This window comes from Triturus cristatus, chromosome 2_2 (assembly GCF_964204655.1).
Source record: "Triturus cristatus chromosome 2_2, aTriCri1.1, whole genome shotgun sequence".
NCBI classification, from domain to species: Eukaryota; Metazoa; Chordata; class Amphibia; order Caudata; family Salamandridae; genus Triturus; species Triturus cristatus.
Window position 1 is genome coordinate 969425013 of NC_140582.1, and position 27308 is coordinate 969452320.

The 27308-nt window shown below is 46.6% G+C and overlaps 1 protein-coding gene across 1 annotated transcript in view; it reads right to left on the bottom strand.

Annotated features, from left to right (window-relative positions):
* Nucleotides 1-27308, bottom strand: part of C1QTNF7 (C1q and TNF related 7) — a 227725-nt gene that overhangs the window by 74901 nt on the left and 125516 nt on the right. The window contains exon 2 of the mRNA XM_085642398.1: nucleotides 1653-1768. Coding sequence (XP_085498524.1) covers nucleotides 1653-1655 — 3 coding nt within the window. The 5' untranslated portion in view covers nucleotides 1656-1768. The remainder of the gene's footprint in view (nucleotides 1-1652; nucleotides 1769-27308) is intronic.

A 27308-nucleotide genomic window follows, 5' to 3' on the forward strand; every position in this document is an offset into this window, starting at 1 on the left:
CCGGCAGGAGGTGGAGACAGCAGTTTGTAAGGTAGACCAGGCCCATTCAGGTGCAAGGAAATCTCCTCCCCCTACTCTAAATTCAGCCGAGGTCTATTCAGCCCAGCCCTGACTCATCCAGCAAAGGCCGGACACACCTCAACCCCCTCAGTGGCGTCTACAGTGAATGCACATCCCCAGCCCCTGTCACTCCAAAGTCAGACTGCCAATCCACAAACCAGCAAAGGCACAAAGGATGGCTAAGCAAGACAATACCCACTTTCAGAAGGTTGTATTTTCAAACATACAATATAAAAATCATCTTTACTTAAAGATGCATTTTTATATTCTGAGTTCAGGCATACTAAACTCCATCTTTCTATCTTGTCCCAATGGGAAGTTATACGTATAAGATGTTATACATAAACTCTGATTCTATCCTATGGGACAGGTAGCCTTTCAATAGTCAAAAACGAAATACACTGTATTTCACTATCAGGACATGTCACTCACATCAGTACATGTCCTACCTTTCACATAAACTGCACCCTACCCACAGGGGTACCTTGGATATACCTTAGGGGTGACTCACATGTAATAAAAGGGAAGGTTAGGGCCTAGCAAGTGGGTACAATTGCCAGGTCGACATTGCAGTAGAGACTGTGTGCAGACACTGTCTTGGCAGGTCTGAGACCACTTTGGAAGGTTGCTTGTCTGGGTGACACAATCAGTGCTGCAGACCCACTAGCAGCATTTGATTTACAGGCCCTGGCACACACAGTGCACTGTACAAGGGACTTAGTAGTAAATCAAATAAGCAAATCATAGAAACACCTATCCAGTTGCACAATTTACATAGGTAGCACTTGCACTTTGGCACTGATCAGCAGTGGAAAAGTGCTCAAAGCAACTAGACCAACAAAAATGAAATCCAGCACACATCAAAAATACAGGAGGCAGAGGCAAAAAGACAGTGGAAAACCACACCACTTTGTTTGTGCGCCAGATCCTTTCCAGCCATTTTCAGTTGCATTTTGTAGATTTGAGTTCAGGGGTGAACCAGCCAGTGTGGTTGGAGGGTCTGTCTGGTTTGATTAGCTTAAGGGGTGCAACTCTGTTGGCACATTTGGTCATCCAGGTGTTAAAATTATGAAAATGTTGGCACTAGTTGTGTTTGTAAATGTGCATGCTTATAATATGTAACCACACTAATAAAAAGATTTAGATTTTTTTTTTACAGGGATTGCATGTGAATAAAACTTACCAGTATAAATTAATAAGAGGCAAGTACAACTCTCTCAAACCTTTATAACCACAAAATCAAAGTCGTTCAGTAATAAATCTTATTTTATTTCAAAACTCACAATACATCAAGTCTCCATTCAGAGTGTTTGGACAAACAGCCCTACAGATGCACCACTAGAATTGACCCCAGTTACACAAGATCTCATGCATTGTAGTGATGCAATTACAAATTTATGACACACTTGACATACTGATCTTCTAGTGGTTGGTGAGTGTATATATCTTCTACAGGTTTGCCGCAATCATCTGTCTATGTAGCACTCACTGCGTGAAAGTTTAGACCATATAGATCTAAATGAGGCTGATATTATGCAACTTCCTAAGGGGTTTTCCTCTATGCCAAGTGCCTTTCCATGTTGCAGACTTACCATTCCTGGTGGAATTTCTCAAAAGGTGTAGTGCTGGCAGAATCCATTGCCACTTGGCCGTCTTGGAATTCTTAGACATTGGCAAGTCTAGCCTCTGAAATGACAAGGAGATGGCCCTGTTGAACAGGGAAAGTCTTTTAACTGATTGTCTGAGGGAAGGTAAACTTGAGAATCCTGTTTTTAACATTAGACATGGTTGCCCACAAAGACTTTGTGAATACACATCAAACATACAATACTTCTATCATGACTTATTCACCTTCTGTAGTGAGTAACTCAAGACTCCTGGCCTTCTTTTGAATAGTACCTCATAACAATTGAGTAAGTTCATCCAAATCCAAAATCTATTACCTCATTTTAGTAGCTTGCACATGCAAATAGCATATGCTTAAATCTAGTATTGAGACCTACCAAGTGAAGGAGCCACTCCGCTGCCATTTTCTCTGGGGTAACTGTTCCAGAGTGGCTGAGTGTACTGTGTTTGGTTGATACAAACCAACGTGAAGAGTGAACATGTCTATAGGGGACTAGGCAATTTCAACCCTTGGCAGTTTCTTAGTGGGCAAGCGCGGCTCATCTAGTGAACAGAGACTGTAGTACATGAGGGGGGACTAAACACTTGGGGCCTGATTGGTATTTAATGTATACTTCAATGCTAAAGGAAAATACTCTTGGTTCTGAAGGAGATCACTAATTCCGGAGCACCAGCAGGCAATGCAGAATCAACAAATATAGGATTTTGGTATGTTTCCCTATCAGCAGCCACTTTGCACATGCAGGTGTAGATGTATCCCTATGCCCAGAAGTGCCAAGAGAATGCATAGCTGGGCTCAACTATCTCACGTACATTTAAAGCAAAGTCAAAGAGAGCTCTGATAAATCTCGTCCACAAGGGACCAGAAACCTGATAAAACTCATGTAAGAGGAAGGGGAGGCCTGCAAACTGTTAGTTTTATGGAGGATTTGTGCACATTTTGCCATTAGCTTCTATACAGCCATTCAAGACCACTAATGTTAACTATCAACTGCTAGGTTTCTCAGGCAATTTTGAACCAGAAAACATATGATTTTCTCATGTCACAATCAGGGGTTGTTGTTCAAAGAAACAATAGACAGCGGTGTACATACGTTCTATTAAAAAGGAATATCAGCAAAATTAGGGAGAGCCATTATTTATGAGCAGCTAGAGGCAATAACACTTTTGCTCAACTAAGCTTACCAATGACCCCTGCAATCAGAGAAGTCAATTCAAGAAAGTAATATGTGAAATATCGGTCTACTAACATTTACAGTATTAGGGTGGTCTTAGTGACCTGTCAGCTCTCTATAAGTTCCAAGCAGAGATAAATGAATTGCATCTTCGTTTATGCTCCTTGTCAGCCAGTTCACAGTCAACTCTCGATGCAATGTACAGCACATTAAGTAGAATCAGAAAAAGTATATAGCGTTACATTGTATTTATTCTTTCATTTGTGTTGCACCCTCAAACATTTTGCCCCCACTCATCCTGTTTTCTGCATTTGTTTTGTTGGCTTTTGGACCGAGTGCACTTTACCACTGCTAACCAGTTCTAAAGTGCTTGTGCTCTCTCCTTAAAACATGGTAAAGTAGGCCTACACCTGATTGGCCCTTATATATGGCACTATATATACCCAGGACCTGTAAAGTAAATGTTACTGGTGACCCTGTGGAACTTATGCCACCCAATAAAGTAGCTCTTAAAAACATGTCTTAGTCGTGCCTGCAGTGCAGTTTTAAACTGCTAATTTGACCTGGGGAAATAAACCATTTGCCAGATTAAATTTGATTTTTAATACCTATATATATAATAATGTATTTAAAAAAGTGGGACATGTGTTTTTACGTTTTACATGTCCTGGTAGTAAAAAACTCACAATCTCGTTTTTTACTACTGTAAGTCCTACTAGTTCCATAACATAACATTGGGTTACCTTATTATATTTAACAAGTGCTACCATTTGATTGGGAGCTGGCAGAAATATCATGTGTGGACACAAATTCATTGTAATGTAAATCCTCTTTAATGAGAAGGTCAGATTTTAGATAACAATTTAGAAAAAGCCACTTTTAGAAATTTGGCATTTTCCTGCCCAGAGGTTTCTAAGGCCTTCAATTGGTTTGCAGTTGCCTGGGCCAGTTAATGGCCTGTATTGAGCCCAGACACTGAACAATGGGAGACTAGGTCTCGGTAACCCACAGCACACACTGAGGAACCTGACACTAGTCTTTTGTCACCCCGGACTTCTTGGAGCCTTGGCAGGGGAAGAGAAGTATTTCCAAGGATGGCACCAAGTATAAATATCAGACCGCCTGAGCCACTATTCAGTAGACTTCTGGACCTGCAGAGTAAGACTGCCTTGTTCCCTAGAGGACTGCCCTGCCACTTGATGCATGACTAGTTCCCCACGGGACTGCCCTGCTGCTTGAGGACTTTCCTTCTCTTAGAGAAAGAAGATTGGACCTGCCCTCTTCATCCCAGGCTACCTGAGTGACTCCAAGGGTCAGTTGACTGACCTCCTGTCTGAACTACAGGGACACAACAAGCTCCAAAGGCCTACATGCAACTGCCCAGCTGACCTGCCACAACAGGAAATGCCTGGACCTGTACCGAACTTGCCTGAGCCTTGCTGGCCTCTGCGACAGTGAGTAGCTGATCTCTAAGAGGTACTTCCCTTCATCCTAGACCCTTGGCTGGAATCAGAGTGGCTCTCTTCTTCAAGAAAATAAAAATTCCTGAAGTTTTGTACTCTTCCAACCAGACTTTCAGAGGGTCACTTTTTCAGCGGGACTAACCTAGTCCCTGTATTCGGCCTGTGCTTCTTCACAGTCGGTCTGAACTAGTGACCCCCCCCTGTCTAGCATAACTAGATGACCACAAGTGTTGCTATGTGCTTTTGGGCACTATACTTACCTAAATCTTTGAAATTTCATGTCTCTGATTGGATTTTTGTGGATCTGGTCTCATTGTATTTATTAAAATTTATTCTATTTTTATCAATTGGTTTGGGATTTTTCTTGTCTTGTCTTTTCACCTCATTACTGTTTGTGTGCAGCATAAATACTTTAAGCAGTGACTCTAAGTTGACCCTGAATGCTTTTGTGCCAAGCTACCAGAGGACGGGCGCAGGTTAATTTAGTGACTTTTGTGTTTCACCCTGACAAGGATTGTGGATGATGCTTGAGTCGGGTTACACTTAGGTTGCTTTCCAAAGAGGAATGAATGTTAGAATAAGGCCTGATCCCACCCATGCATGCTGAATATCCCTACATTCAGGACAGTTAGCGAAACAATCTGTGGGCACTCCATCTATACTGGTAGCTCAAGTGGTTGAGAGAAACAAGAAACATTTGACATTTCTATATTTCCTACCCCTTTTGTAATTCATTACTACCACATGCATGCCAGTGAGGAAAATGGTGACAAATAATACTTTAGGTGTGTATCCTAAGCAGAAGAAAACCTAACATTTATATGTGCAGGCTGGCACCTTGACTCTATCCTGCACATATCTAGTATTTCACCTAATCTCTGTTCTCTAATCTGCCTCCAAGCTATATAATTTCTTTCCCTTCCGATTGGCAGTTGGTGGTTATCACACTTCCTCAAGTTGGCAGGAACATTAACATCTGCCATGGTTATTTAAAGGGTTGTGTATGTCATTGGCGGTATCAGCTGCATATGTAGGGGCCTGGGGGACCTGGGAGAGATTTTGCTAACAACTACTGGGTTCTCGAGTGAGCTTTATAAAGATGATTTGCAGGGGAGGGAGGGGGATACCTGTTCCTAGCTGCTCCCCTTATAACCTTTTATTAATATGGTCTAAAAGCATGCTGAAGTTTCTGTGAAGATTGCTAAAGAGCAGGATAGTGACTCAACCTCCCTTGCTGTCCCTCAGACACTTGCAAGATATTTAAGGGCCAGGTTAGATTGAAGTGTTTGTACTATGAGAAGTCCCAGTCACTTTAACTTTTGATCTTACTTTCCAACCATCTGATTTCTGGCTTGTGTGAGAAGTTTATTCTCATGTGCCAGCTGTGTCAGCTGCTGATTTACATCCAATTTCCATTGCTAGGGATTAGTTTTCATAACAAATGAGGCCTTTTTTAGTTCAGACTTGGAAGGGGAAAGCTATATATTGAGAGATGGAGGTGTCCACCATCCCTGAAATTATAGCTCTTGTCAGCTTCATATGTAGATGAAATGAAGGCATCAGTCCAGTCCATTAGGAACTCAATGCGAAAGCCAGACCTTCAAGATTCTGCTTGCACAAATTAGAATCATTCTCTGATTAATAATGAAAACCAATTAAAGACTAGAGCTAGAGTATGCCGCAGAGTATCACGATAGGCTGTATCAAAATCTGGCTATGGGGTGAGCAAGGCCATGAGAGAAAAATTACCATTATCACTGGTTTGCAAAACATCATCCGCCACCTGAGGTGTGACTGTCATTTCATTACTATTTGGGATGAATTTATGCTGATAGTAGTGAATCCCAACTCCCCATTTTACAACAAAACATTGCACTAACAACTGAAATAAGTACTGTAATTCTTCACATTTACTGCACCACACACAAAACAGTAATAATAAAAGATACATATTCTGCTTTTCATTGATACTTTCAAGGTCAGTATCAGCCCATGCAAGTGATTTATTTGACTGCTTTAATGGGATAATATCTCAGATGAGGCTTAGAAACTACAAAATCAGTTAAATCAGTGATACCTCATTGATATTGCTGATGGATTATATGCTTTCAGGAGTAAATAGAGATTGCCTACTCATGTTGTAATTGTATTGTTCCTTGCTGCTTGCAATAAGTCAAACCACTGGGTTGCTTGTGTACTGGTTCAGGGAGGACCTGGCTTGGCAGTTTGGGCTGGACTGTTCCCATGAGAAGCAGGGTCAAGACTGTTTTGCATATTTAGCTAGGTCCAAACTGAGGTGCCATGGTGAGCAAAAGAATGATGGTTTAAGTTCGACCCCGAGCCATTGACAGTGGTTAGTCTTACTGCAAGCAGCCTTCCATCACCTTTTGTGTTTTTCAAAAGATCATTGAACAGTTAACCAGCTGACAAGTCCTAGAGAGCATGAGAAGGAAGCAGGTGATATGTTAGAAATGTATCTTTCATTAAAAATTCAAATACCAAAGAATGCTGGAGCATTATCTGCAGAAAGGTGGGCAATGTAATATGTTACCTACACTATGCCTTAACATAAATAGCAGAATGCAGATAGCAGCCGCCTGTTTCAGTGGTGCTGTGCTCGATAGTTCGGATAATCGTGTTTAGGAGTCATGAGGGAGGTCATCATTAAGGACACAAATCACAAATGCAATTTTTTGCGGTCAGGGGAAGCCATACTGGTGCTCCACCATTTTGTGCATAGATTATAATGCAGCATTGTTGCTTGGAGGATGTGCTAGAGAGAATAGAATCCTCCACATGCATTGTTTCTTGTTTACAAACATGCCAATTTGTGTGCGGAATGTTTTTGAATTGTGGTCAGGTTGGTCTTTATCGAGTACTGAGCAGTTGCGGCTTCTCCCAGGAAGCAGCACTGGGGCAGGGAGGTGGGAAGGGGGAGGAAGGTTAAAAAAAGAAAAGAAAAAATTACTTAACTGCCGGCCAGCCGCCGGACGCTTCTCCTCTGTCCTCTTCCTGGTTTCTTCTGTGGAAACGGGAAGCACCCTAGCACCAAGGCTCCCCATAGACAATTACAACGCTGCAATGCAGCGTTGTGATTGGTCTGAGTGCCTTGGTTCGGCGCTCAGCCAGGGAATGGGAGCCTGGGCATGTTCCCCATGCAGGCTGTAATGTATCCTGCAGGGAGAACATGCAAAGTGTGAATGAACATTTGGCTGGCCCGAGAGGGCCAGTCAAACATTCATGCACACCTTTATAGTGCTCACCACTACTCCCCCTGCTCTGAGAACAGAGCAGATACGCCCTGCCCCACTGAGACGCAGCAGTAGGAACAAAAAATAAAGATAGCGCAAGTTGTCATCATTTTATTTTTCCTTTTTTTCAGCTGCCACTGGTTCTAAACTAAGCAGTACAAAAGGGGGTGGTGATGAACGGAGCATCAGAACCAATCAAACACTCACACCCAATCAATAGATCTGGGTTTGATCCATCACCGTTCTTTAGTCCACTCTGCCACCCCAGTTCAGACATGGCTATATGCAAATCAGTCTGACCCTGTGCCTCATGGGAACAGTCCAGCCCGAACTGCCAAGCCATGTCTTCCCTGGATCGGAAACAAGCTTCCTAGGACCGGTTTCTGGCATTTCAGCCATCTTCAGCCAGGCTTGCTTGAATCCAGTGGCAAAGTGAGCAAGGGACTCACGTCTGAGCATACCCTGCCAACTTATGGCGAACAAAGCAGTACAAAAGGGGGTGGTGATGGACAGAGTATCAGAACCAATCAAACACTCACACCCAGTCAACAGATATGGGTTTGATCGATCACCGTTCTTTAGCACACTCTGCCACCCCAGTTCAGACATGGCCATATGCAAATCAGTCTGACCCTGTGCCTCATGGGAACAGTCCAGCCCGAACTGCCAAGCCATGTCTCCGCTGGACCGGAAACATGCTTCCTAGGACCGGTTTCTGGCATTTCAGCCGTCTTCAGCCAGGCTTGCTTGAATCCAGTGGCAAAGTGAGCAAGGGACTCACGTCTGAGCATACCCTGCCAACTTATGGCGAACAAAGCAGTACAAAAGGGGGTGGTGATGGACGAAGCATCAGAAACAATCAAACACTCACACCCAATCAACAGATCTGGGTTTGATCCATCACCGTTCTTTAGCCCACTCTGCCACCCCAGTTCAGACATGGCCATATGCAAATCAGTCTGACCCTGTGCCTCATGGGAACAGTCCAGCCCGAACTGCAAAGCCATGTCTTCCCTGGACCGGAAACAAGCTTCCTAGGACCGGTTTCTGGCATTTCAGCCGTCTTCAGCCAGGCTTGCTTGAATCCAGTGGCAAAGTTAGCAAGGGACTCACGTCTGAGCATTCCCTGCCAACTTATGGCGAACAAAGCAGTACAAAAGGGGGTGGTGATGGACGGAGCATCAGAACCAATCAAACACTCACACCCAGTCAACAGATCTGGGTTTGATCCATCACCGTTCTTTAGCCCACTCTGCCACCCCAGTTCAGACATGGCCATATGCAAATCAGTCTGACCCTGTGCCTCATGGGAACAGTCCAGCCCGAACTGCCAAGCCATGTCTTCCCTGGACCGGAAACAAGCTTTCAAGGACTGGTTTCTGGCATTTCAGCCGTCTTCAGCCAGGCTTGCTTGAATCCAGTGGCAAAGTGAGAAGGGGCTCACGTCTGAGCATACCCTGCCAACTTATGGCGAACAAAGCAGTACAAAAGGGGGTGGTGATGGACGGAGCATCAGAACCAATCAAACACTCACACCCAGTCAACAGATCTGGGTTTGATCCATCACCGTTCTTTAGCCCACTCTGCCACCCCAGTTCAGACATGGCCATATGCAAATCAGTCTGACCCTGTGCCTCATGGGAACAGTCCAGCCCGAAATGCCAAGCCATGTGTTCCCTGGACCGGAAACAAGCTTCCTAGGACCGGTTTCTGGCATTTCAGCCGTCTTCAGCCAGGCTTGCTTGAATCCAGTGGCAAAGTGAGCAAGGGACTAACGTCTGAGCATACCCTGAAAACTTATGGCGAACAAAGCAGCACAAATGGGGGTGGTGATGGACGGAGCATCAGAACCAATCAAACACTCACACCCAGTCAACAGATCTGGGTTTGATCCATCACCGTTCTTTAGCCCACTCTGCCACCCCAGTTCAGACATGGCCATATGCAAATCAGTCTGACCCTGTGCCTCATGGGAACAGGCCAGCCCGAACGGCCAAGCCATGTCTTCCCTGGACCGGAAACAAGCTTCCTAGGACCGGTTTCTGGCATTTCAGCCGTCTTCAGCCAGGCTTGCTTGAATCCAGTAGCAAAGTGAGCAAGGGACTCACGTCTGAGCATACCCTGCCAACTTATGGCGAACAAAGCAGTACAAAAGGGGGTGGTGATGGACGGAGCATCAGAACCAATCAAACACTCACACCAAGTCAACAGATCTGGGTTTGATCCATCACCGTTCTTTAGCCCACTCTGCCACCCCAGTTCAGACATGGCCATATGCAAATCAGTCTGACCCTGTGCCTCATGGGAACAGTCCAGCCCGAACTGCCAAGCCATGTCTTCCCTGGACCGGAAACAAGCTTCCTAGGACTGGTTTCTGGCATTTCAGTCGTCTTCAGCCAGGCTTGCTTGAATCCAGTGGCAAAGTGAGCAAGGGACTCACGTCTGAGCATACCCTGCCAACTTATGGCGAACAAAGCAGCACAAAAGGGGGTGGTGATGGACGGAGCATCAGAACCAATCAAACACTCACACCCAGTCAACAGATCTGGGTTTGATCCATCACCGTTCTTTAGCCCACTCTGCCACCCCAGTTCAGACATGGCCATATGCAAATCAGTCTGACCCTGTGCCTCATGGGAACAGGCCAGCCCGAACGGCCAAGCCATGTCTTCCCTGGACCGGAAACAAGCTTCCTAGGACCGGTTTCTGGCATTTCAGCCGTCTTCAGCCAGGCTTGCTTGAATCCAGTAGCAAAGTGAGCAAGGGACTCACGTCTGAGCATACCCTGCCAACTTATGGCGAACAAAGCAGTACAAAAGGGGGTGGTGATGGACGGAGCATCAGAACCAATCAATTGATTCAGTTGGCCTCTTATACAAAGAAGGGCTGCTGGTACATTTATACTCACCCTGCATGTTCATATGACTTTATCATCAGTTTTGTCTCAGACAGCTGGCTGCTAATTAAAGTGTCTCACTACTGTGTAGATGAAACTGTTGAACAATGTGGTATTCGGTGAAAGACGTTGACCCTCCTTTGCATTGGGCAGGAACATGACTTTCCTTTTAATCTTGTACCAGAGTCAACACTAAAGAAAACATCAGGCAAATGTTTTGATGCAATTTATAGCCGTATAGCCTCTGCTCGCCTGATCCTCCACATCCCGCGCCCCAGCCACATCACACCACACCTGAGAGACCTGCACTGGCTTCCCGTCAACAAGAGGAGCACCTTCAAGCTCCTCACCCGCGCACACAAGGCGCTCCACAACACCGGACCGCCATACCTCAACAGACAACTCACCTTCTACACCCCGAACCGACAGCTCCGCTCCTGCCGACCTCACCACCATCCCCCGCATCCGAAGAGCGACCACCGGCAGCAGATCGTTCATCCACCTCGCCGCCAAGACCTGGCACACCCTCCCCATCCTCCTACGGCTGACCCAGGCCCTACTAACCTTCAGGAGGCTTCTCAAGACCTGGCTATTCGAGCAGTAGCAGCACCCCTCCCCCCCCCCAGCGCCTTGAGACCCTCACGGGTGAGTAGTGCGCTTTACAAATGAATTTATTGATTGATTGATAGTCCACTGCTGAGGGATACACCGGTTGGTAAATGCCCTGGACCCGATTTGGTGCTCATGTAAAGTGCTCTGATACCTGATTTCTCCAGTCTAGTTTGTGCTATATAAAACTCTAAAAAATAAAATAAAAGGGCCTATAACAACTGGAAAGCTGAAGGCAGAATGTCTATTAGAAGAGTCTACCTACTAAGGCTAGAGTGTTCTAAACTAAAGGGCAGAAAGACAAACACACACACTTTGTAATGCTGGAGCAATAGTCCCATACCAGCCATTGTTAGCCCAGAGACACTTCATTGTCTCCAATGGAGCTCTCAGTATTCCAATATTCCAAAATAATTTACTTTCACTTTGTGATCATCACCACTCATATGTGTTTGTGAATGTGCCAGGAAATGTATGGATTCAGTCGTGCCAGTGTAAGGCAGTGAACAATTTGTATGTAGCCGGGCACTGGTGGGAGACTCCTCAGAGGAAGAGTCTCGTATCTAGGATCGTACACACGGCACCACACGACAAAGAGACACCACACAGTAGGTTCTTGGGAACAGATCCTTTATCTACTCAGCTACGTCGGATCTTTATGATCACCAAGATGGATATGTACACATAGAGCACGGGCTCAGAGAGTCTCGATAGGGAAAAGGGGGTAGCGGGACAGTCTTTGGGGATCCGGATCAAATGCAGGGGCGCACCCAACGCACAGCTCACAATCCTCGAGCCGGGGGCGTACGGTGCGGTCCAGCCGGACCGAGGAAGTCTTTCAGAGCCGCGAGTCACTCAGCCAGGCTCAAGCCCAAGGTCGGAGGTCTTACGATCTTCAGGGGAGCCGCGAGTCACTCAGCAGGGCTCAAGCACAAGTTCGGAGGTCTTTCGATCTTCAGGGGAGCCGCGAGCCACTCAGCAGGGCTCAAGCACAAGTTCGGAGGTCTTACGATCTTCAGGGGAGCCGCGAGTCACTCAGCAGGGCTCAAGCACAAGTTTGGAGGTCTTACGATCTTCAGGGGAGCCGCGAGTCACTCAGCAGGGCTCAAGCACAAGTTCGGAGGTCTTACGATCTTCAGGGGAGCCGCGAGTCACTCAGCAGGGCTCAGGTGTTCCAAGGTTGCAAGGGAGCCGCGACCACGTCAGCAGGGCTCTCGTCGTCCAGAGTCGAATCTGCCAGATAGTCCCGGAGCACCCCTTGTTATAGGTCAACTCCTCTTTGATGTCCGGGGTCCGTGTAGGCAGGGGTCTTAGCGCCTGGGGGCCGCTCGCTGGAGTTTCCTGCCATGTAGTCCTTTGATCCTTTTCAGGGCTGGGTCGGGAGAAGTCCCAGACACCCAGCAGGCGTGGAGCCAGCCCTCAGGGAGGCCGGAGGGCCGATCGAAACCCATCTCCCGAGGGGAGGCCAGAGGTGCGATGGAAACTGCTCCTCCCTCTCTCACTCCATGGGAGCGCGATGTTCCCCAGCCGGGGTGGCGCCTCTAGGTCTGGGTTAGGCTGGGCCCGGGCGGCCATCGTAGGTGCATGAAGTGGGCACGTGGCCCTGTGGTGCCTGGAAGATGGAAGGCACGGACAGGGACGTCCGGGTCGGGTGTGTGTGGGTCCTGGCGGGCAGGACCGGCTAGGTCGTGTACTGCGGGACTGAATGAGGTGTACGGGTCAGGGGGTGTGGCTTGGGGTCAGGGATGGCCATGCCACAAGGCCGGGTCTAACACGCGTCCCCCCCAGCTGAAAGCCGGAGAGAACTACCCATCCTCTTGGGGGTTCTCTTCGCTGAGGCGGAAGAACCGGGAGAGGCAGTCAGCGTTGGCGTGGTCAGTACCAGGGCGGTGCTCTACGGTGAAATCCATCCCCTGGAGGGAGATTGACCACCGCAATAGTTTGGGGTTTTCCCCTCGCATCTGCATTAGCCATCGCAGGGGGCGATGGTCGGTTTGGACTTTGAAATGGGTACCGAACAGATAGGGTCGTAATTTCTTGAGGGCCCAGACTACGGCGAACGCCTCGCGCTCAATGGTGCTCCACCTCTGTCCTCTGGGCAACAGCCTTTGGCTGAGAAAGGCTACGGGCTGGTCTAGGCCTTGGTCATTCACCTGTGACAGGACTGCCCCAATGCCATGCTCGGAGGCATCAGTTTGTACCACAAACTCCTTGGAATAGTCGGGGGCCTGGAGCACGGGGGCAGTACACATGGCCACTTTAAGGGCATCGAATGCCTCCTGGCAGGCAGAGGTCCACTGCACTTTCCTGGGCTGTTTTTTGGATGTGAGTTCTGTGAGGGGACCGACAAGGCTGCCGTACCCCCGGATGAATTGCCGGTAGTAGCCGGTGAGGCCCAGAAAGGCTCGGACCTCCGTTTGGGTAGTGGGGGGTTCCCAGGCTAGGATGGCATCGACCTTAGGCTGCAGAGGGGCGACCCGCCCGCTTCCGACTTGGTGCCCTAGGTAGACCACCGACCCTTGCCCAATCTGACACTTGCTGGCTTTTACTGTGAGGCCTGCCTGGCGCAGGGCCGTTAGCACCCTCTGGAGGTGCTGGAGGTGATCATTCCATTCGGAACTGAAAACCGCGATATCGTCTAGATATGCGGCGGTGAACTTTTCCAGCCCGGCCAGGACTCTATTTACCAGTCGCTGGAAGGTGGCCGGGGCATTTCTCATCCCGAAGGGCATCACGCGAAAGCGATAGTGCCCATCCGGGGTGGAGAAGGCGGACCGCTCCTTGGCTCCTTCTGTGAGCGCAATTTGCCAGTACCCGCAGGTTAGATCGAAGGTGTTGAGGAAATGAGCCGACCCGAGACGGTCAATGAGCTCGTCTGCTCGGGGAATGGGGTGAGCGTCGGCTCGGGTGACTTCATTGAGTCCCCGGTAGTCCACGCAGAATCGGAGTTCTGGGGCGACACCGGGGGCCGCTGCTTTCGGGACCAGTACCACGGGGCTGGCCCAGGGGCTATCTGAGGCTTCGATCACCCCCAAGGTCAACATCTTCAAGACCTCGGCCTGAATGCAGGACCAGACTCGATCAGGGACTCGGTAGGCTCGTTGCTTCACCGGCGGGCTGTCTCCGGTGTCCACATCATGGACACACCAGTCGGTGACTATGGGGACGAGAGAAAATAAGTCGGGGAACTGCCCTAAGAGCTGGCGGCAGTCCTCGCGTTGCTGGTAAGTGAGGGATGGAGAGAGGTTCACTCCTTCCACGGAGCCATCCTTCTCCTTGGTACACAGGAGGTCAGGGAGGGGATCGGACTCCTCCTCGGCCCTGTCATCGGTGGCAAGCAGCAGACTTAGCTCCGTCCGCACGAAGTGGGGCTTGAGGCGGTTTACGTAAAGGACCCGAAGGGGGTCCCGAGGTGACTGGACGTCCACCAAGTACGTGACCTGGCTCTTCCGCTCAACGACTTTGAAGGGCCCGGTCCATTTATCCTGGAGGGCGCAAGGTTTCACGGGGGCCATGACCCATACCTGCTGGCCCGGCTGGAACTCGACCAGAGTGGCATTCTGGTCGTATCAGCGCTTCATTTCCTCCTGACTCGCCTCCAGGTTGGCCTCGGCCAGTTCTCGAAACTTCCTAGTCTGGTTTCGGAGGGTCAGAACGTATCGGAACACATCTCGGGGGGGGCCTCGGGGCGCCGCCTCCCACCCTTCCTTGACCAGGCTGAGGGGCCCCCGGACGGGGTGCCCGTAGAGTAACTCGAAGGGGCTGAACCCCAAGGATTTCTGAGGAACTTCCCGGTAGGCGAACAAAAGGCAGGGGAGCAGGACGTCCCACTTGCGCCGGAGGGGCTCTTCCAGGCCCGCGATCATTCCCTTCAGAGTCCGGTTAAACCGCTCTACTAGGCCATTTCCTTGGGGGTGGTACGGTGTGGTGAACTTATAGGACACTCCACATTGTTGCCACAGGGACGTCATGTATTTAGGGATAAAATTCGTCCCGCGATCGCTTACGACCTCGCGGGGGAAACCCACATGGGAAAAGATCCCCATCAATGCCCGGCCCACCACGGGGGCGGTGATGGTGCGTAGGGGAATGGCCTCCGGGTATCAGGTGGCATGGTCCACTAGGACGAGGATGAAGCGGTGACCTTGGGAGGTCGGGGGGTCCAGGGGCCCCACGATGTCGATCCCGACCCGGGATATTGACGACAGGGAAGGGTTGGAGGGGAGCCTTGCGCTTTCCTCCACTTTTCCCACTAGCCTGGCACGTGGGACAGGACTTGCAGTGGGTCTCTACATCTGCTTTCATTTTAGGCCAGCAAAAGTGAGTCACTAGGCGACTGTAGGTTTTGTCTTGGCCCAAGTGGCCTGCGAGGGGGACATCGTGGGCCAAGCCCAGGAGGAAGCGTCGGAAGCATAGGGGTACCACCAGCACCCGGGCTGATCCTAGCTCCACCGACTTCTGCTCGCTGTACAAAAGGTCATTTTCCCAATATAGCCGGTGTTCCAGATTGGTCGCCCGCGGCTTGGGTCTCTGCTTGCCGCCGGGGTCCGACCAGGGAGGGACAGGTAGCTTGCTCCTGGCCCTCGAGTCACTCAGCAGGGCTCAAGCACAAGTTCGGAGGTCTTACGATCTTCAGGGGAGCCGTGAGTCACTCAGCAGAGCTCAAGCACAAGTTCGGAGGTCTTACGATCTTCAGGGGAGCCGCGAGTCACTCAGCAGGGCTCAAGCACAAGTTCGGAGGTCTTACGATCTTCAGGGGAGACGCGAGTCACTCAGCAGGGCTCAGGTGTTCCAAGGTTGCAAGGGAGCCGCGACCACGTCAGCAGGGCTCTCGTCGTCCAGAGTCGAATCTGCCAGATAGTCCCGGAGCACCCCTTGTTATAGGTCAACACCTCTTTGATGTCCGGGGTCCGTGTAGGCAGGGGTCTTAGCGCCTGGGGGCCGCTCGCTGGAGTTTCCTGCCATGTTGTCCTTTGATCCTTTTCAGGGCTGGGTCGGGAGAAGTCCCAGACACCCAGCAGGCGTGGAGCCAGCCCTCAGGGAGGCCGGAGGGCCGATCGAAACCCATCTCCCGAGGGGAGGCCAGAGGTGCGATGGAAACTGCTCCTCCCTCTCTCACTCCATGGGAGCGCGATGTTCCCCAGCCGGGGTGGCGCCTCTAGGTCTGGGTTGTGCTGGGCCCGGGCGGCCATCATGGGTGCATGAAGTGGGCACGTGGCCCTGTGGTGCTGGGAAGATGGAGGGCACGGACAGGGACGTCCGGGTCGGGTGTGTGTGGGTCCCGGCGGGCAGGACCGGCTAGGTCGTGTACTGCGGGACTGAATGAGGTGTACGGGTCAGGGGGTGTGGCTCGGGGTCAGGGATGGCCATGCCACAAGGCCGGGTCTAACACGCACATGAAGGGCCCGATTATGGATACAGTCCACTGTCTCACTCTGTGCCAAGGCACACACTTGAGTCTGTTTTCTGGCCGCAGCCTGGGACAGTGGACCATATCACAACAAATGCACTGCCCACTGCTCCATTGTGAGCCAGCATTGGGAACAGCACATTAGTTAAAGATGGATCGGCTGTATGAAGCCACCAGTGCACTTTTGACTTTGCAGGTGGCAGCCCTACCTACAATTTAAAAAAAAAAAAGGGTACATTTCCCCTTGTAGGCATTGAGTGACTGAACCCTTCTGTATGGGGAAGCTGGAGGGTGGGGAGTACCATTGGCACTTCCTTCCCATTTCATGGAGCACTCCTGAAAGATACACTGACTCTGCACCACCTCTATATATACTGAGGTCAGTACGCTCCTGGTGATCTCTTTGTTGCTGTGTTTGCATCTGTAATATGGCACGGGCGCTGAGGCAAAGTGTTTCCCCGTTTGCATGGGGAATGGCCCAATTCAAATGAAGGAACATTCTCCATAAATGCACTGGTGCAAAATGTATGCCAGACTGATTCATGTAAAATAATCGCACAATATATTTTTGTCAGCTACCTTTCTGTTTCATGGTTTCTATAAAGTAAGATGATATTTTTGCTGGTCATCAGCCTCATTCTACCCATTTACCTTTGTGGCCCAAAGCTAGCAAGAGGTGTTTTGCCTCAACAAATTGCATATATTTAAAAACATGGAAGCTGGGAATTAATGCACAGAGGGGCTTTTCCTCAAGCGCTCACTTAGTTCTCTTGTATCTTGAAATTACATCAAATTAATTCTGAATTTTTACTGGTCTGAAGACAATGGGATATTGGTGCCGTAAAAGTAATTGTGTGCTACCTTGGGAACAGCTTATCATTGGTGCACTTTTAGCTATGCAAATTTACAGGTAAAAACATCACCTTTCCCCTATCTAGTGCATCGATGAGGCCTACTGATGTTGAAGATGTTCTGAATCCTTGGGTCTTTTCCAGAGACACAAATTGTGAGAAGATAATGAACCCTACTCTATTGCGCCAGAGTCCCTCTTCATCTGAAGCTGGCCGGTGTAGGGCCAGGCAGCTCTCTAATTTAAATTAGAGTCAGTAAGATACTACATCTCCTGCTTTGCTACACCAGCCTGCAAGTGGACACTTACATACTTGGAAGTTTGTTTGACCTGGTAGTTGTCCAAACCCTGGTGAGTTATAAGAGTTTGAAGTGCACAGGACACATTTGAAGGATCTATGCCTTGCACCTGAGATACTTGAGATTGTTGCCTTCAGATGATAATTTATATCTGAACAATGCTCAATTCAGATTCCCTTAGATTGTTTTGGTACTAGTAAGCAGTAAATCATAACCTACATGCAAACAACACTAAGGTTAAGGGACCATGTCACCCTGACCCTACAGTAGTTTCACTGGCTGCCTGATGAGCCTTTCCAAAAATGAGACCTGAATTTCTTATTGGCTGCATCTGTCTCCACCAACCCAAAAGGAAAATTACATCTGCTCACCACTGCCCCTCAAAGTAACAAGAATTGTTAGAAATGGGAATTCTGGTTGGCTAGGGCATGCGCCTAAGCCAGGCAGAAACCACTGCTCTAGTCCCTGCAAGGGAGTTACACGCTGACGATAACCCCTGCTCACCCCCTTGGTAGCTTGACAAGAGCAGTCAGGCTTATCCCAGAGGCAGTGTACAAAGCGTTTGCGACACACTGGGCACACCACAAAAGAAACTCCACACAAGCTTATATCAAAATAGCCTTTGTATTACTCATAAAACACAAACACATTATGCATAACTCATGAGGCATAAACATCATAGCTACATCCTAACTCAATAGTGCAACACAGTAACACTAATAAGGTGCACACATCACCTCAGGGCCTTACGCCTAACCAAAACATGGAGGCGATCTCCGGGCTGTCTGGCCTTATCCTCGGGGGCCTGTCTTGGGCTTCCCCGCAATGCCCTTTATCCAAACGTCAGGTACCTTCTAACATGAGGCCTCCAACTGGCCCGTACTATAATGGGGGCGAGGGTGCAACTCACCCTTGTCTCTGTTTAGTAAACTTAATGCCCCCGACTTTGCACCTGCCCACAATCTGGCGGCGCAGCTTTGGAAGCAAGCAGGCACCAACAGTGTGCCTTGTAAGCCCCCCTCACAGGGGCTTCTCATCTTCATTTGCAGCTACCCGCAATCTGGCGGTGTAGCTGTAAGCATACCTCTGCCCCCACAGTGCTCTGTACAGGCCCCACTCACTGGGGCCTTTCTTACCCTCAGGCAACCGGGACACAAGCAAGTGGGACATGGCAGGAGGGAGCCCACCAAGGTCTTCTCTGGGCAACATGCGGGATCTCACCGGCAACACGCGAGCCCCGCCCACCTTAAGGCACAAGCGTGCCTGACTTCCGTCTCCGTCGGTTCTGCTTCGCGATTGGCCTCTCCTCACTAGTCAACCCCGCCCACAATCAGGCAATGGGCGCCTGACTTCAGACGGCATCCGGGACACTGCAAGTGAAGTTGGAGCCCTCTTCTTGGGCTCAGGGAATGAAATTAAAAATTGCCCACCACGTGCCTCATAGGTGCAGTTACCGCACCTGTGCAGCACACAACCAAAAACAGGAGAGCTTCCCGCGCTGGGCTGACCAACCCCTCCTGATGAGGGGGTTAAACACAGCGCTTAGCCTGTCTCCACCCTGGAGACACCACCCAGAGGCCCGACAATGCTCTTTTTGCGCTGGGCGCGCTTTCCAGCGCAGGGGCCCTCCAGCAGAGGAGAAGTCCCTCGTGGTGGTTCCTCTTGGCGCCCAGCAGTCCTCTTCATCCAGATCCAAGTATGCACCAAAGTTCCCCTTTTCATGGGGTCCCAGCCCCAATATTTATACCTCACATATCTTTGTTCTCCCCCAGGCACAGGGCCCTGTGCTCAGTCTAAACCAGTTCTGGGGGGCACTTGAAAACACATTTACAGCGCACAACCACCTCCTTTTGTAGTGTAGGCTCTGGCCCCAGACACACCACAGGGGGCTGGAGCCAGCATTGTGTAAGGCAGGCACAGTCCTATTCAGGATCAGGTACTATTCCTCCCACAACTGCAAATGCAGATAGGCCTATTCAGCCTAGCGCTGACTCACCCAGCCCCCCTGGAGCCACTGCACCTCCCCCAACCCTGTCATCCAGAACCAGACATGCAATACACAACAGGCAGGCACAAAGACACATAGCACACAGAAGTGCCTACTTCTAAAAGTGGCATTTCTAAAATAGTGATAATAAATCTGCGAACACCATTACGCAGCATTTATTACTACTATTCCAAACATACCAAACTTGACCACGCTACTCCTCTCATGTCAGGAATTACCACGGAAACACATATCAGGGAATCCCCAATGCATTCACAGTAGTGAGAAACCAAAATGGCTGTTTGTCACTACCAGGACATGCCACACAGTTAAGGCACATGTCCTACTTTTTACCTACAGCGCACCCTGCCCATAGGGCTAGCTAGGGCCTACTTTAGGGGTGACTGATATGTAGCAAAAGGAGAGTCACAGACGTAGTACCCACTTTATGTGTCACGTCACAGCGGCAGTAAACTGCGCGCACAGGCCCTGCAATGGCAAAGGCCTGAGACAGGTTTGAAAGGCTACTTGGTGGGTGGCACAATCAGCTCTGCAAGCCCACCAGTAGCATTGAATTTACTGGCCCTGGGTATATGAGATACCACTATACAAGGGACTGATAGGTAAATTAAATACGCCAAACAGGTGTAGACCAATCTTACCACGTTTACCATAGAGAGCACATGCACTTTAACACTGGACAGCAGTGGTAAAGTGCCCAGAGTCCTAAAACCGCCAACATCAGGTCAGAAAAAATACCAGGAGGATGGCAAAAAGTTCAGGGATGACCCTGCAAAAAGGCCCAAGTCTAACAAGAATATAAAATCCAAATACGGTGAAAGAATATTATGTACAATGCATACCTTCTAAAAAAAATTAAAACATTCTTGTTTGCTTGAAATTCTTTCGACAGCACTCTTTCAGTGCCAAGGAGCAGTCTACATACTTTTTATACTATGTAAGAACATTCAACACAGAATAAAATAACATAAATAACTTTTAAAAAATATGACTTTGATAGGAAAAATTGAATCATGTGTGTACATTGATCTAATAAATATGCTACCTTTCCGCCTTGACCTAGAACTTTTCCTTGCCTGGATATTTTTAGCACTTGGAAATTTCTCAACCTCTAATTTGTCAAAGCTGTGTCAGAGGCAAGGAAGTTTTGTTCAGCTTGAGCTCACACGCTGGAGAAAGCAAAGCTCTGTAAAATATATGACCTCCCATCAGCCATAAAGGGAAACCTTCTACAGCCTGGAGTTTTTCAACATTGGTTTCTTTATCAGTGCTAATAACCATGCCGTCTATCTAACCCTGTGAAGCCTACTTTAGACGTCACTAGGCAACCGTCCCCTTGTGTGCTTAATAAATGAAACTCATGGCCTCATTTCAAGTGGTAGCAACTGACCCATGAATGCTGCAAAAACAAAGGCAGCTTTGCCATCTGTACCTTTGGCAGGATAACTGTTCCATTAAGTGTACCCAGATATAAGACACCAAGGTTGCAGAGACCTCAACAGCTTCACCAGTGGGCCAACACATGTTTAAAGTTGACTCCACTATAAATTATGTGAGACATACCCCAGTTGAAAATGACTGATCCTTTACCATATCTGGCACTATTAACTTTTTTAATATTTGCCTTGAAATAGTAACTGACTCTCAAAGAAAGAAAATCCAGCTTGCTCTTGCTGCTCTACCAATATATCAGTGTCCTCCTCTAAAGAGACAATTCATCTGCACTAATAGTGGATTCATCATCAGGTGATTCTTCTTGCACACAAATTAACTGGTTTTCTTAACATGCTGGGAAACAACCCCCAGCATGTGAGCAAGAGTATCTATGTGAGCACTGATAACTATCCCAATACTGGGGAAAACTGATCAGCATTGGGGATCTTCTGACACAAATGGCTCTCCCTGTGATGGATATAGCAAATGATGAAAAAAGCGGTGGAGAAACCTCCACAACCCTGAAAGACTATTCCATTACATCGCAAAAAGAAACTCTGCCATCCAATCTCTAAAACAGATCCTAATTATCAAAATGGATTAACCCCCAACTTTATCTGCCTATGCAGCATCACATGCCGGATCCATGTTTATAAATTTAGAGGTAGCATGGTGGATTTCCATTGTATTTTTGTGCAATAAATGGGTCCTTCAGCATATTGGTGTTGGACAATCCTCCCCATTTAGACTTAAAGTTCACTGTCAAGGTGCCAGAGATTTCAACATCAAAGTTATATTAGGTCTCTCTAAAATACTGGCAGGATTGTCAAACGTGTTTGCATGCCCTGGCTCAAAATCCTCATACTTGTTTACAAGTTTAAAAACTGCCCTCCAGTAAAAGGGAAAGCACAGCATCTTCAGCATCGGGCAAAATCTGGTGGTATTAGCCATGTTAGAGGCCTCGCCATTGATAAGCATGGCAGGCTAGCTTAAAAAGGTATAAGTAAAACAAATCTGAAGCATGAGCACGAGGCTCTGAAAATGTAAGGGGCATGGGGAACAATGGCCCCTTATGCTGTCTTACGACAGGCGTACATACAAAGCACATGGTACTTAGTGTCTGTCACGCTTTCGAAGGCAGTCTTTAATCAATTATCTCTGCCACAAACAGTGGTGAAGCAGCTACTCTAGATCAGTTGACTGATCCACTATTTCTGGCAGAGTGCTTTTGAACCTTGGCAGACCCAATTGCGGAACTACAGGAGGGAGATCCAAGAAGGACAGATTGACCAATGGAGGTGAGGATTGAGAATACACCATTTTGTGGCAGATTGTTTGTTATCAACCCCCTCTAAATCAGGTGGTTAGTAATTTTTGTCTTTAAATCAGGCTGAAATTCTTTTTGTCATATTTTGATTATTTTCCCAATCTTTCATCCAGAGAAGAGAGACTAATTTTAATTAAACAAATACTGGCCACTAAACTTGGGGGCATATTTACAAAGAATTGGCGTAGGGCAGAGTGGTAAGTCATTTTGTTGTGCTGCCCTAAGCCAATTCAAAAGGGCAGGAACATACATACAACATACGGTGCATTCCTGTTCTTTCTGCCTGTGCCGATGCAGAATTTGCAGCCCAGCGCCAATGCAGGCACCCTTGCAACATCGTGCAAAGGTGCCTGTGTTGTTGGCAGGATTGTTTTTGTGCAGTAAGGGGTAATCACAAAAGGAGTTTACCTCATTCCATGTGTGCTACAAAATGCAGCACATGTGGAAAGAGAAAAAATATAATTTACTATTCCAACTCCAGTCTACGTACAGTAGGGAAGGTGTTGGATAGTAAATTATACTATTCCTTGTCCTAGAGCGCCATCGGGCAAATTCGGGCAGGAGACTGCTAATATAAAGCAGATTTGGTGCTTAAAAAACCATGAATCTCCCGCCTTTATTCAGTCTTTTGTCATATATGGAGATAATACAGTTAAAATAAAGTCATCATTTCTAGGTGAGGAGTGATCCTGACTCGGCCAGTACAGGGAGTGAATAGCCAAACTAGCATTGCAATTTGTACACTCCTGATGTCTCCTCCAGCGTTCTCTCCTGTAGGACATTTCACACCAATTCCCACTGAAATTCCCAGTTTCCCAGTCACAGCAATTGCAAGATATTCCCACATGTCAGAATTGCCAGCTCCTTTTTGCCAGTGAAGGATTACCGAGACAGTTACCCAGGGCCACTCGGAATGAGCTCCTAACAAGGAGCATGACTCAGATGAAACTGTCAAAGTCATACCAAAATAAGCTACTAGCTTTATATAACAACTGAAGCTGACCTTTATGAACGTGACATAAAATTTAGGTTGGAAGAGAAATCACTATTATTCGCTTTTTTTACACATCATGGAAGTAGTTAAAAATATATATCACGTACTAGCTAGCCTCCGTTATTTTAGTTTTGAACAGAGAATGAGATACAGTTCTCAACACTTTTATTGTCCGTTTGGAAATGTGTTCTCAAGTGCACTGCTTAACCAGCTCATTAAAAGAAAAAAAAACTCTGCTTCTTTCAGATGTCCTCATTTCCATGCTCTGCTTTCTTTTTAGCTACGATATGTGGCAGAGGATGTAATACTGACATTGGTTGCTTCTGGTTAATTTTCATTAATAACCCTCCTCGCCAGCCTCGAGCTATGTGGATTGATAGGCAGACAGAATCATCTTGCACTGTTTTGTCTGTTGCAGTGTTGTTGAGATGCCTCCACCACACCCAATACAACCCTCAACTATCTAGTGGAACCCAGAATGTGGTTTTATCTCGTATCAAAGTACAGATTGTTAACTTAAGGAGTCAGCAGAGCACCTTCAGCAGACCTTGATATCTTTAAGTTTAAGAAAAAGGTTTATTTCATCTAAAAATGATAAAAGATATAATAGAATAATGAAAATAAAACAATATCAGACAAAACAATGTATCAATGCATGAATAGTGAAAAAGTAACAATAAGTAATAATGAATTTACATATAATTAGGAAACATTAAACATGTCAAGGTGGTTTAGAAACCTCTTGAATGAAAAGCTGATGGGAAACATATAATCTAGATATGTTGTTAAAACAGTAACAGGCAACCATAGGAATTCATGCTTGATAGCTGAAGAAATAGGCAAAGCATAAGCGCTCTCCAGTCTGTGGCTGTAACGAACAACAAAATACAAGAATGCTATTCATTTTGAATTTTTTAATTTATTTGTAATTTGTTGAACGGCAACTCCTAGTAACAAATCGACAATTGTATTAGTTAAAGAACATTGGGCCTGATTACGATGGGACTGCCACTGACAGCCCGTCGATGGCGGTCCCACCGCCATCGCAATACTGATTACTGCCCGCCACATTAGGATGGCGGCGGATGGATGGCAGTCGAAGAGACGACTACCACCGGTCCAACGGAGGGACTTGTATCCCTACAATAGTGGCGGTGCCTCCCAGGCACCGCCGTAGAGATTAAAATGTCCCTTCCCGCGGGACATTTCATGGCAGAAAGGGACATTGGGGACCTCAGCAGGCTCCCTTCCTCTCTGGCCCTCTGACATGACATGACATAAATCCGAACACCATCCTAATCAGGCATATTGTTTCTGGTCTGGAGATAAACATCCCCAAAATTAATTTTCATAGCTAAAACAAATAATAGTTCCAGAAATGGAATGTATTTGTCTCCAAACCTTCCTCCAAAAGATAAGGGAGTATTGACATAAAAAGAGCATGTGTTTCAAATCATCAAGGGTTTAGTTGCAAGTCCAACATGTGAACTGTAATGAAGAATTGATTGTGTTAAGAGATGATGGAGTTAGTAGGTGCCTATTGTATATATAAAAAAAAGTTTGAGTTGATTTGGCAGCTCTACAAGGTTTGCATATTTTTGACAAAATCTTGTTCCACATGTGTGTTGACGAGGTAATGTTAAAGTCTCTTCTGGTAATTCAACTTACGTTTTTCTCTGTGAACATTAGAAGCAGTGAACATTCTGTAAATATTGTGGATTTTAGCCAATGAACATAAAATATGAGCAAGGATATCATTATAAGAATTAATCACACCAAAACACTGTAGTTAATTGTATACATTGGAAAATTAACACCCCATCCTGCCTATTCTGCTTCAGCATAAGAAGGAACATGCAAGGTTTTTTTCCATTCCGCAAAAATGTTAACAGAAGTGAATATAGTTTATTTTGAGTGCATTCTGGTTTATCAATCAAAATATAAATAAATAGAATCATGGGAACTACCATCAGTGTCATAGAATCTAAGTGACCCCACCATGACAGATAGAGAGGCTTCAATTTAGTGAATAAGGCTTTAATGTCATCAGAAAGTTCTTCAAATTTTAGTTTGACACTTTCTTTTACTGAGTGAACTAACCACAAACCTAAGTGTTTGATGTTCCATGTGCTCCATTTAAAATTAGTTAGAGTAAATTGTTGACTAAGACAGAATTTGTTTAATCAACGAATTTCACATTTATCCATATTCGATTTATAACCTGTCACAAAACAACCATTTTCCACCTCAGTCATCAAAACTGCAACAGATTGTGCTAGGTTACATGTAAATAACAATATATTGTCTGAATAAGCCAACATTTTATCTTGTTGATCACCATACTTAAAACCTTGAATGTTTATGTTTTGTCTTAATTTGGATAAGAAAGGCTTTAATGTTAAAATGAATAATATGGGTGATAAAAGCCAGCCTTGTCTTATTCCCTATACATAGTCTGAAAGAATACAAAATTAATTCATTCACAAAAACCATGGTGTGGGTTGATAAATATAACGTTTTAATTAAACTAGTAATTTTAGAACAAATCAAACCATTTTGTGGTGTGAAACAAAACTAACTAATCCATGCGATCGAAAAATAAATCTGCATCCAGAGAGACTGCAGCTAAGGGAGAAGTGCATGCATTAGATCTAATTAAAATATCAATCTAATATTGTCAGAAATGAATCTACCTTTGACAAAACTCAACTGCCCCTTTCATAGAAATTTGGTGAAAGAGGATTTATTCTGAAGTCAACGATTTTAATGAAGATTTTATAATCTGTATTAACTAGAGGTATTGGTCTATAGTTTTTTCACTGTATGAGATCTTTACCTTTGTTAGGAATTAACCATATTAATACATCCTGGAACGAGCAACTAGCTGAATTATAGAGTAAACAATACTGAAATAGTTCCTATAATCTGAGGAAAAGTAAATCAAACAAATTTAAATAAGATTCTATAGGAAGTCAATCAGGACCATGTACCTTCCCTTTTTTAAGTTAATTACACGCCATAAATATTTCTGTTAATGAAGTATCAGCTTCCGGGGCAACAAATTCATAGAAGGGATTGGTCTTTATGGATCCATGAACGATTTGTTATTACTATTATCTGAAGGAATATTTTCAAGGGTATATAAAGTTTTGTTATATTTTTCAAATGTATCTAGGATCTCAGAATCCTTAAAAACTAAGGTCATCTTTTACTGCGGCACTGCTCTAAACCAAAGTTAAAGGGCAGGAATGCACCATATTTAAGTAATACAGTGCATTCCTGTCCTTTTTCTCCGCACTGGTGCCGTTTCGGCAGCGGAGCGCCAACACAGGCACCTGTGCACCATGGTGCGCAGAAACAATTCTAAGAGGACATAACAAAGAGAAATAAAGAGATTTCTCCTTGTTGCACCTCACTTCAGGGGGTGTAAGGATTTGGCCCTACACCCGGTTTACATGAACTTGTAAATCTGGGAGAGCGTCAAAATCCATGAGTGTTGCGTGTGGAACGACTCCCGAATGAACAGTAAGGCAAGTCAGAGCTTTGCGCTGCCTTGCCGTACTTCATATCTATGAGGCCACCCAAAAGCCACACAAAGTGGCTTTGCGAGGACTTTTAGATATGATTTAGTAATCTGCGCCGGTGTAGCGTCACAATGAGTGACACTCCTGCAGTGCATGGGGCTCGTGATTAAGCCCCTAATATTCCATCGTCATTTAAAGTAAAGTTAATTTAAACCTTCTCTTTCACCATTTTGAGATAATTGGCTAGAAGGCTACTTGTATTGTTTTGTCCTCCATAGAACTTTGCACTAGTTCTAAGTTAAAAAGAATTTTCATTTTCTGTGGATATTTTATTAACTTAGATGAGAAGTGTGCTCCAATTTCTTAATATTTCTCATGATGT